The following is a 12,462-nucleotide window of genomic DNA, read 5'->3' as shown; positions in this document are numbered from 1 at the left end:
CCGCCCACCCCCTTCTAGCCCCCCGCCCAACTCGAAAGCCCCCATTATCATCCCTACTATTTTATCCAGAGTCCAAGAGGACCCGATGAACACCCCCAAGAACATGGAGACAGATGGGAGATTGAAGGATACCCAGATTTCAGAGAACACTCAGGAAGATGCCAATACTGTGGAGATAATGGATGAAGAGGCCGACACTGTAGACCTTCAAGGGCTGGATATAAATGAGTTAGAGCTGGCATGTAGGAAAGAAGCTTATGAAACTATAGCAGCAACCGATTTGGAAAAATTAGAAATAGTCATCTCCAAAGTCTACCAACAACATCAGCTAGGGATTCAAGCTGGAAGCACCTGGGATGGTAGACTACGTCCAAAAGACTTCAAAAAAAGGGGAAGGAAAACCGTTCTTCAACGAACAATAGAGGTTGGCAAAGTCCTAGTGGATTCAGGCCACTATGCGCAGCTTACAAAGTACTTCAGTCCCTCTCAACCCAGTTATCAATGAAGCTCATCTCTTGGAACCTTAGAGGGCTCAACGGCCCAGCAAAATACAGAATGCTCAAAAACATGATCAAGATGGAAAAACCGCAAATATGTTTTTTCCAAGAAACAAAATGCAACAGCATAACTCTGGGACAAATACTCTCAAAGGCCTGGCCAGGCTGCCACTCAGTGGCCGTGGACGCAACTGGCGCTTCGGGAGGGCTTGCTATAGCTTGGAACACTCAAACCATAGCGCTCACTGACTTCCATGCTTCACACCATCTCATACAAGCTGCCTTTCACATCCTAGGCACAAAGGTTCATGGAAACCTTTCCAATGTCTATTTCCCACAGGATGGAGGCAGTAAAAAAGTGCTTCTGGACACCATCAAGGAGCTTAATGTCTACAGACCGCACCCACTCTGGATTGTAGCGGGGGACTTCAACATGATCACCAAGATCGAGGACAAAACAGGAGGAAGAACTAGAATGGAACCTGAAGTAGAACACTTCAAGGATTTCATACTAAGCGCCTCACTCATCGACCTGCCCTTCTGCAATGGAACTTACACTTGGAGCAATCACAGAAAGGGGAAACATCAGATCGCTTCCAAGCTAGACCGATTTTTGATCTCGGACAACGCAGTGCACGTTGGAGGGGACTTCACTGCGGAGATCCTGGCACACTCGGGATCGGACCATTGGCCAATAGCCCTGCAATGGCAAAGGCCAGGGAACAGCACCAGGAAGCCGTTTAGATTTGAAAGCTTCTGGCTATCTCACCCGGCATTCAAGGACTTCGTCAAATCCGTTTGGGCCTCCTTTGTTCCTCCCGAAGGTACCAAAATGTTCCAACTTCAGCAAAAGTTAAAATATTTAAAAGGACATCTTAAACGATGGAATAGGGAGACCTTTGGGAACATTTTTGAAGCCCAACTGCAACTCAATCAGGAGCTCAAGCTTCTCCATCAGATAGTTATCAATACAGGGCACACAGAGGCAACATTGGAACAAGAAAAGCACATTCACAGTCAGCTAGAAGAAAGAAGGAAGCAAGAAGAAATATATTGGAGACAAAAATCGCGGATCAGATGGCTCAAAGAAGGGGAACGCAACACCAAATTCTTTCATAACACCACAGTGCAAAGAAGAATGCACAACAAGATTTCCTTCATAAAAAACCAGGAAGGAGGGAAAGAGGAGGAGCATGAAAAAATAGAGGAAATCCTCCTTAATCACTTCCAACAGGTTCACCAAGAGCAAATAATGGATCGCAAGGCTGCCATTGAGAAAATCACCGGCAACATCCCCAGATTAATAACAGATGAGCAAAACGACTTGCTCATGAGCCCTATTCTAAGCCAAGAAGTGGATGAAGCAATGGCGCAGCTCAAAGACGGTAAGGCTCCTAGCCCTGATGGCTTTACAAGTAATTTTTTCCATGCTTTCTGGGATTTGATTAAGGAAGAGATCTGGCAAGTTGTAGAAGAGTCTAGAGCTCTTCGCTGGCTGTTACCCTCCCTTAACTCCACCTTCATCACTCTCATCCCCAAAGAAGAGAACCCCACTACCCCTGACAAATTTAGGCCCATTGCCCTCTGCAATGTTCTCTACAAAGTCATTTCCAAAGTCATAGCCAACAGACTCAAACCCCTTCTTCCTCAGATTATATCTCCGGAGCAGTCTGGCTATGTGGAGGGCAGGCAGATAATGGACGGTATAATTCTCTCCCATGAAATCATTCACTCGCTTAAGGTGGATAAACATGCGGAAATGTTACTCAAGCTCGACCTCTCAAAAGCCTTTGATAAACTCAGTTGGCCCTATATACAGAGCATGCTGAGAGCCTTTGGCTTTAGCGCCACCTGGGTAAGATGGATAATGAGCCTCATCTCCTCCTCCCATTTCTCCATTCTTGTAAACGGCCTGCCCTCTCGCCCCTTTAAACCCTCCAGGGGCATTAGGCAATGGGACCCCTTATCCCCATTCTTATTTGTTATCATGGCAGAAGGTTTAGGAAGGCATATCAAGCAGGCCCTGTGTTCAAATCAACTCCGAGGAATTTCTATTCATAATACCCCTGCCTCCTCCCATCAGCAATTTGTTGATGACACTATGCTTTATGGCTACCCCTCTGCTCAAGAAGCCTCTTGTCTGAAATCTTTGCTCAATGACTTCTCCAACGCCTCAGGAACTCAAATCAATAATGCCAAATCCCACATTTTCTTCTTCCACACCCCTCCCTCTGTAAAAAGGGCTGTCTCACGCATATTGGGTTTTCAATCTGCCTCTCTCCCCTCTACATACCTTGGGGCGCCTCTCACAGCTTCAGCAATAAAGCAACCAGCTTGGCGTGGGCTTATTGAAAAATTGGAATTCAAACTAAACCTATGGACACACCGCTCCCTTAACCTGGCTAGCAGAGCTGTGCTCCTAAAGTCCATCCTTCAAGCCATGCCTCTCTATCTATTTTCCATCCTGACCGCTCCAAAGTGGGTTTTAAAGAGCCTAAGGAATCTACAGCGCAACTTTCTTTGGGGAAGTTCAGCCACGAATCGCAAGTGGGCTCTTGTGAAATGGGACACTGTCTGCAAACCCAAGCACAAAGGTGGTATAGGCATCCGCGATCCTGAGCACAGTAATATCATCATGACCGCCAAAATTTGGTGGCAATGGTTGACAAACCCGGACAAACCGTGGGCCAAACTATGGATAGGCAAATATACCAACAGCATGCCCCAAGCAGAGCTTATTAGATTTACACCTACCAGCACAGGTTCACTCATTTGGAATGCGGCAAAACTCCACCACCAGCTGGTTCAGAAACACAGCTTCTGGGAAATAAGAAATGGACATAGTGCCAGATTCTGGAGCGACGCTTGGAATCAGCTTCCTAAACTCTCAGCGGTTCTTCCAGCTACCTTAATTCCGGGACAACAAGAGCAGCAGCAGGATAAAGTTCATCAATTTTGGAGTCTGGATTCTGGCACGAGCTTCAGGAAATGGCAATCAAGTAATCATATAACCAACACCAGCAACACCCAGGAAGCAGCAACTCTTGACAGTGAATTAAAAAAGAGGAGCATCAGGTACAATAATGGGGAGGACATACTTAGATGGGGCTATCTTCCCAAAGGTTCTTACTCCACTTCTGAAGCCTATAACCTTTTAGAAGGTACCACCACCATCCCGGATCCTCTCTGGGCAAGAATATGGAGCTTCAAGACTTGGCCCAAAATATCTCACTTCCTTTGGATGGTGGGACATAAAAAGATTCTTACATGGGATAAACTGCAGAAGCGCAACTTCCAAGGACCTTCGTTATGCCACAACTGCCATCAGAATGAAGAAACCCTGCAGCATCTACTGGATACTTGTCCGCTTGCAACTCAAATTTGGGAGAAGGTGGAATTCAGGAGTCAAAGACGATGCAGAGAGGCGGGAAGCATAATAAAAACCATACGGCAATGGCCGAAAAGCCCCTACAACAATGGGTTGCTCAACCACCTATGGAACATAATTCCAGGTATTTTGCTGTGGAACATTTGGAAGGAAAGGAATAGGTGCATATTCAAAAACCTCAGTTCGAATAAGGAGGACATCTGGAACAGAGTTCATGCCAACATTCAAGAAACCATGCTACTAAAAACTTGGACTCAACAGGATCTCCCCACTGAAGACAATGAGAAAAATATCTTAAACAACTGGGGACTGCAAATGCTACAGCAATTAACTACACAGCAGACAACAAATTGCAAAGGCAAGGAAGAAGGGAGATGGGAAGCTCCACCCATGCACTCATACAAGCTCAACTTTGATGGGGCTTCAAACGGTAATCCGGGCACTGCAGGATTTGGCGGAATCATCAGGGATCACCAAGGAATCCTACAACAGATTTACTTTGGCAACCTAGGTTGGGACACCAACAACTCAGCAGAACTGGAGGGTATGTGGCAAGGATTACTTACAGCTAGACGACACAATCTTCAACCGTTGATTGTAGAAGGAGACTCCCAAATTCTCATAAATATGGCCATTCGAATTCAAAATGGGTCACAAGCCAGGAAGGTAGCCAACAGCTGGAGATTGGAGGCCAGGCTTAGCCACATGGTTGAGGAAATATGCAGCTACAATGCCATCTCTTTTCATCATACTAAAAGAGATAGCAATAAGGTAGCCGATCTTCTAGCTAATATAGGGGTAGACTCAGACCAGCCCTTCCTTGAAGGAAATCTGAACATTATCCCCAACAATCAACTCCAGCAGGATTGTGAGAGTCTCATTCTCAGGGATAATGAAACCCCGGATGCGGGTGTCGAGTCGAGAAGTACAGGCACGCCACATGCAGCGCATGGGCTGCCTCGTGTAATGGAGGCCGTCGTATGGCAATTAAGCCACCCAAGTTGATAATGCATTCAATGAAGAAGAGGCGGGGTAGATGGAGGAGCAGGGCGGCATTAATGTGCACCTGCAACGCGAATTTGGGGGAAAATATCACAGGTTTGATGGCTCGTTCAAGGCATATTGGCCTGAGGAAAGTTGGCGGTCGTGGAAGCATAGCAAGCTCCGGCCAAGCACCGTTTCATTCCCCTGCAGCCTGGAGAATTGTCTTGGTGGCCATTCTGGTTGCTGGGTTGGGAGGAGATGGCAATTTGATGCTTTGCAGCATCAAGTCTGGAAAAGAAAATGTTGGCTCTCAAGCGAAGGTAGCCAAGGGGAAAGCTGGACATCTGAGAGTGAATTGGAAGGAAACTGCTGCTGCTACCAATTCCAGGTTCACCATCGAGTATACAGAGGTAGCTTTAGACTTACAATGGCTAAACTTCGCGAACGACAGCCATGCAGAAGAGGCCCATCTAGAGGGTCCTCCTCAAGATCACCTGCAGCAGATGAGCACCACCACTGCTGCTGCTGCTACTGTCACAGGAGAGCTAGAGCAACCCCGCTTCCCATTCGACAATATGTGGAGGTTGGGGGTTCCTGTGAAAGGAAAACGGAGCTCCCGGCTTTCGGTTCCGTGGTTTTCACCTTGCCAAGCACCGAGGATAATGCAGGCGTTAACGCCCACATCTCCATCATGTTTACAAAAATTCCAGATGAAGAACATCTCCAGGACCCGCAGGAAAAACAACTGGAAGACTCGGGCAGAGAGATCAGTCTTGGAAAAGAACACTCGTCTGTGGAAAAGAACGCTGCTGAGGTGCTTCCAGCGTCTGTTGTTGGAAGCAAGGGGGAATCAAGTCTGCAAGACCGCTTCCCTCCGATGGGGCCACCTCCTCCAAGTGTGGAAGAAGATACATGGCGGAAAATGTGGGAAGGGCGCGCGGAAGGTGACGGGTGGGCTTATGTCGTGGAAGATCCGAGCCTGGCTGAGGCGGCAGATGCATACTTCGCGTCCATCCAGCCATCTTCAGTTCGTCCCCAAGATTGAAGCTGTGGCGGGTAACGCCTTGATTTTGTCTTTTGGTCCTCTGGCTTTTGCTTCCTCTGTCTCAGTCTTTTGGCATTCGCTTCTTACTTCTTGGTCCTGGTTAATTCTGAGTCTTTGGTCATGTCTATGGTCTTGCCTCATCATTGGGAAGTCGAATTGGATAGCTGACATCAGTAACACAGTCACGCTTACATTTGTCAGATATAAAGGTCAGACTATCTCTGCTGCTAGCCCCTGCGTGGGCAATCATGTGTCTAGTTTATTGTCTTGAGAGTTTGGTTCGTTGCTGCCCCTGTATGGGTTTTTTGTTTTCATGGATAATTCAGTTTGGTTTTGGAGAAGCTGCCCCTGCGAGGGAGCTATAAGGTTTACAGTCAGGAGTCCCAGGGCTACTCTTCAGGCTCTGGAAGGCATGTCATGCAGTTTGTAATCTTTTTGTACATATAATATATTACTTAGATAGTTTTTACAGATTTAAAAAAAAAAAACTTGTTCATAGCCATGAGGAGCCAAGCACTAGTTGAATGTCTCAAGCACACTAAGGCTTGCAGTGCAGAATTGCAGGAAGGGGACCCATTTGAGTATAAGAACTTCATGGCTATTGTTTCACGGGTGCCAGAATACACCCAGATTGTGCTGACACTGGGGGCGTTCTGGATTGGCCTGAGGTTCAGATTCCCTTTGATCTAGTTGCCATTGGAGGAGTATCAACCCAATTATCAGTTATGTGATTATGAAGAGGAATCCTGGCCACGTGAGTTAATGGTTGATCAAGGATTCAAAGCTCTAGGCGATGATACTGTTGTTGCATACAATTTTACATATTTCCATCAGGGGCACAGTAGAAGGGTTTGAGATTCTGCATGGGGATATGCAGTGGCTTCAGTCAGGGGGAGATGTTGGGTGTGGTTTTCACCCATTTTCAGCACCTTCTTCCCCTTGTTTTGACCTTTCTATCCTTCAAACTTGTGCCCTTATATGACCAAACTCCCTGTTTTCTTACCTTTTTAATCCATTTTATTGTTATGTTACTTTGTTGTATTTTACCGAATAAATACGAGGCTTTATTTCTTTTTTTGGCTAAATGGACGAGCATTGAAGGAGCGTTTTGGGAAGTTTATCTTTTTCAGGTGATGGCTCGCGGAAGTAGATAGGCAGCAAGAGTTAACTACAGGAAAGGGTAGAATCATTCACTATTACACCCTGAGTGTTGTTACATATTACTGCTACATACTAGGTGCTGCTACAAATCACTGTTGTTACAGGTGGCTACTATTACAAATTGTTGCTACACATCAGTGTTGTTACAGGTTGTTGTTACATATTGGGTGATGTTACACCTCACGTGGATCCACCATTACACCAACAGTGTTGTCATCAGTTATGTTGCATCATCCCGAACCATCATTTACTCAATACTATTGCACCGAAGTTGTAAATGTGGGGACTATTTGACATAACAGATGTCGCCAGTAGGATTTTTTATTTTTGAGGCAACAAGATTCAAGAAGTTGTAACTAATCTATATTTATTTAGCAGTAGGTTGCAACTTCTTTAATTTTGGATCAGCATGATAATCGGAGATTCTCATGACTGATATGTTTTCTAATTTTCAGGATGTAATTGTTATGAAATACTCGGCATTTTATGTATCAGAGGCGGAATATAGAGGAGTACCGTTACTCTGTTTCTATAATTTCTAAACTTATTTTAATATCAGTTGGCATGGTGATATGATTATTGCTTTCCAACTGATTCATTAATCCCTTTTTGTGTTCTTCCTGTGCCTTGCTAAGGAGGAAGGGCCCTCCTCTTTGGCATGGATTGCAGTGATTAGGTAGTGTACATTTCAGTTTAGTTTATTGATTTATGGTTTCTCGTTATTGTTGTACAAATCATGGATTGCATTCGCTGCTATTTCTATTTATCTTATGTTGTTACACATAGTTAAACAACAGAGGAATAGTAACCAGCTAGAATAGATGTTAGTTTTGGTGTGGCGGGCCTTTACTTAATTAGCTGCAAGTTGTGATTTAATTTTGTGGAGCTTTTTTTATATTTTCGTGCATGATTGATTCAGCAATTTCGATCAGCGACATCTTTTACAGCTTTTCCGCACTTTCTTATGCTTGGCTGGAGTGTATTGGCATAGATAGTGTGAACTCAATTGAAACAGCAAGACCTACCCTGGGTTGACAATTAATCTTGCAGTTTGAGTCAATTAAGGTTGATGAAGTAGCACTACAACCACGTTCCATAAATTTTCAGACTAGATGCTCCCGGAACACAACAATATACATGAAGGCCTCGTTTCATCAAATTTTCATACTAGACCCATCAGAAACTTTGAAACTCAAACTGCATCAACCAACTATCAGTTAATCTGAACAATTAGATCCCTATCACCAGAACACTGTGTTGAACCCAAAAACCAACATTATCATTCAGAACCAGCTGCAACCTCAAAAATCATGCATCATAATGTATATGCTACTTATTGAACCCAACCTATGTGTATGCGCTACTTTTTTTAATCAAACCTGTGTATACCTTCAAAACTACTAAAACATAAAACTTATGAATCAAGTCTGTACAAACCAGCAATATACTGAACATCTACTGTCAATTGACAAATCTTTACATAGGCAGTAGCAAAGATCACCCTTCCCACTTGTACAATCAATCAATCAAATATCAAACTCCTTATGCATTCAGTTTTACATTCGGATCTAAGAAGACTTCATTGACAGACAACAGTAAAACAATAGAACTAATCAGATAGCTCAGTCAAATCTCAAGAATAGGCTTTTCCTATGTATATGCTACTTGGAAGAGTAGAACCTGCATGTACACACTTGTTTACCAAGACGAACCAGCATATAGATCTGTAAATATTATCTCATAACTTTGTTGCTATTCCAGATTTTAGACAAACCCAGATCATGACATTTAAAGAATAAAATAGGTGTAAACAATCAGATCTGGCCCAATCAATATCAGATCATTCAATGATAAGTAGTTTCAGGTCTCATGATCTTGATCCAACATTGAATTCAAGGTGCACACAATATTTCAGATTAAATCACCAACATAGCCCTTACAACATAAAATATACTTTAGATAGCACACCTTGGCCTTATGATCTTCTCCTCCTTATATAGTTTTATGCCTTTCTCAATACCTCGGACCAAAACCACTTAGGACCCATGGTATTCTTGTACGGGATGAAATAGTTGTTACTCCGCTCAATATTGTGGGCTAATACCATCATATTGACCCCTGGTATTGTCTCCTCTTGAATTTCCTTTATTTTCCAACATATACACATTTTTCTTCTTATGAGAGTGTGTGTATACGTATACACTCTTTTTGTTCTATGAACTAGCATGTATACGTTTTTTTGACTAAGTGGACATGTGTATACATCTTAAACTACTTTTCACCATCTTGTACCTTCAACTTCTTCATTTTGATTAGTAGATTGTAGTTCCATGTTCCTATTCTTTTGTACCAATGCCCTATTACATCCGAATGGACTTGTTACATTGTGGGTTGCCTTTCATCAAAACTAAACTCACATGTGAGTGAGTTGCCATTGAGGGCAACACTTGTATCATAATTCCAAGTATCTCCCCCTTTGGACTTGATGGAAACCGTGCTGGTGTTGATTACTGCAAGCTGTAGAAACTATTAGAGATAATAGGAAACACCAAAATACTCTCCCCCTTTGACATCAAGGGCAAAGGGCATACCAAGATATTCTCCCCATTTGATATGCATTATACTATCCATGCTCCCCTTGAGTACATGCTAAGTCTGCAGAGATATGTTTCAAGAGAATAACATGACTCTATAATGCAACTAAGTGAGTATGACCTCCCTATGACCAATCTCTCATACATACATCAATCACCCAACAAAGTGGGGATACACCATATTTGACTCATCCACCCAACCAAGTGGGGATATACCAATTCTTTATACATGACAGAAATACATCAATTATTACATCATCCATCCCATGCAAAGTGGGGATACAAATTACATCATATGTCCAATAGGACTCATTCAAACATAGACTATGATAGAAGAAGTCATATCACACCCTAGATCTTTACATGACTTATGCAACAAATGATATAAGTATCTGAAGCCATAGCTGAACTCAGCAACCATGATGCCAACAATGCAGAATGTGTGTGAAGGATAATGCTCCCCCTGAACTTGTGCTACCTATGCATTGTCAACAAGTCATTCATCAAGGCATCTTTGTCAGGTAGATAAAAATCAATGAAAAAAACATATTTTCAAGTTGTAATCATCAATATCAGATAGATCACCCATATCAGAGTCTGACCCACTGTTTTTCTGTCAGAAAAAACATATATGCTCCTTCAGCCATATAAACCCGCATGTATACACAACTATACTTCATGAAACCTGCATATAATAACCTTCCTCTAAAAACTAGATTTAACAGCAGGATGATGTAGCAACTACTCCCAGGTTTTGTCTGAGATATTCAAATGTTTCTCTGGGAAGCGGTTTAGTGAATATATCAGCAACCTGTCCTTTGGAGGGAACATACTCCAATTTAACCTTTTGTTCAAGTACTTGTTCTCATAGAAAATGGTACTTAATGGGTATGTGCTTGGTCTTGGAGTGCATGACTAGATTTTTTTAAATAATGATGGCACTTGTATTATCATATACAATAGAGATGGGTGGAGTACATGTGATCTGAATGTCTCGCAATGTTTGCATCATCCAAAATAGTTGTGTGTAGCAACATGTAGCGGCCACATATTCTGCTTCAGCTGTAGATAAGGCAATCAAACTTTGTTCCTTGTTGAACCAAGACACCAATCGTGAACCCATATAGAATTCTCTTCCACTAGTACTCTTTTGATCATCCACATTTCCTACCCAATCAGCATCTATATAAGCATGAAACGAAAGATCTGTATCTTTAGGATACCATAGACCAAATTCCTAAGTTGCTTGAAGATATATGAAAATTCTTTTGACTCCTTGGAGATTTGATTCCTTTGGATTTGCTTGGAACCTTCCAACAATTCATACTGCATGCATGATATTAGGTCTGGTACCTATTAGATAAAGAAAACTTCTAATCATAGATCTGTAAGTTGGTTGGTTTACTGCTGGTGATTCATCGTTAGAACTAAGACTGCATCCTATTACCATTGGAGTACATACTAGTTTAGAATCTTCCATTCTATACTTCTTCAAGATATTCTTGAGATATTTGGTTTGTGAAAGAAAGATACCATATTTTGTTTGTTGTACTTGTAGACCAAGAAAATAAGTAAGTTCACCAAGTAAGGACATTTCAAATTCTTGCTGCATTCCTAAAGCAAAATTATGGCTCATGGATTCTTCATTGCTTCCAAAGATGATATCATCAACATAAACAACAATAATTAGCAGTTTATCATTTTCAACCTTTGTGTATAAATTGCTATCTGCAGAACCTTTTGTGAAGCCTTGTTGTTGTAGATATATTTCAAGGCGGTAATTCCAAGCCCTTGGAGCCTATTTTAGGCCATAGAGAGTCTTTTTGAGCTTGCATACAAGTTTTGCATCATTTCCAAGAATGAATCCTTCTGGTTGTTCAATATAAACTTCTTCTTCTAAATCTCCATTAAGAAAAGCGAGTTTTACATCCATTTGATATACTTTGAATTTTCAAAAACTAGAAAGAGAAAGAAACATCCTTATGGCTTCAAGTCAAGCAACAAGTGCAAACGTTTCTTCAAAATCTATACCTTCTTGTTGAGCATACCCTTTACAAACATGTCTTGCCTTGTTTCTAATAACTTGTCCATTTTCATTCAACTTATTCTTAAATATCCATTTTGTTCCTATAACACTTTTATCATGAGGTCTAGAAACTAATTCCCAAGTATCATTCTTTTCAGTTTTCTCTAGTTCTTCATCCATGGCCTTGGCCCAACATTCATGTTTGCAGGCTTCATTTACATTCTGAGGTTCGATGGAGGATAGTAATCGAGATAACTTGACGTCCCTGTAAGAGTTCTTCTTGTTTGTACACCAGCCGCTTTTTCTCCTAGAATTTGAGATTCTGGATGATTCTTCTAAACATATCTGGATGGAGTTTTTTTTCTTGTCTGTTGTATCTTCTTCTCATGCTTCATTGGTTTCTTCTTCTATATCATTTTGATTTGATGTAGGAAAACATTCCCTGTCTTCCTTATTATCATATTCCTCTGTTCATTTCATTTATTCTGAATTTCTGCATGCTTCATCCAACATTAGTGTTTTCAACAATTTTCTGAAGTCTTTTGTTATAACATTTGTATCCTTTACTTCTGGATGAATAACCAAGAAGAATTCCTTCATCTTCTCTAGGTTCAAACTTAACATTTTTCATCAATCCTTTTGATGAAACGTTTGCTTCCAAACACTCTAAAGTGTTTGACAGTAGGAGGCTTACCATACCAAAGTTCATATGGAGTTTGATTGCTATTTACTCGAACATTCGCTTTGTTGAGAATAGTCACGGCAAC

General features: G+C 41.9%; 1 protein-coding gene across 1 annotated transcript; it reads left to right on the top strand.

Annotated features, from left to right (window-relative positions):
• The first annotated feature begins 576 nt into the window (after positions 1–576).
• On the top strand, positions 577–4,890 carry LOC149265557 (uncharacterized). The gene is made up of 2 exons (XM_089404789.1): positions 577–1,482; positions 1,732–4,890. The coding sequence occupies exons 1-2, from the start codon at positions 577–579 to the stop codon at positions 4,888–4,890; spliced, it is 4,065 nt and encodes a 1,354-aa protein (XP_089260915.1).
• The last annotated feature ends 7,572 nt before the right edge of the window (positions 4,891–12,462 follow it).

This window comes from Pinus tabuliformis, chromosome 6 (assembly GCF_031772625.1).
Source record: "Pinus tabuliformis cultivar Carrire ecotype Pingquan chromosome 6, CPIR1, whole genome shotgun sequence".
NCBI classification, from domain to species: domain Eukaryota; kingdom Viridiplantae; phylum Streptophyta; class Pinopsida; order Pinales; family Pinaceae; genus Pinus; species Pinus tabuliformis.
Note: the sequence above shows the minus strand (reverse complement) of the source record. Positions and strands in the feature narration are given on the sequence as shown.

Coding starts and splice junctions, on each gene's coding strand:
- LOC149265557 (XM_089404789.1), top strand. CDS start 577: ATGGAAAAACCGCAAATATGTTTTTTCCAAGAAACAAAATGCAACAGC. Junction 1,483..1,731: donor TCAATACAGGGCACACAGAG/GCAACATTGGAA, acceptor CACTTCCAACAG/GTTCACCAAGAGCAAATAAT.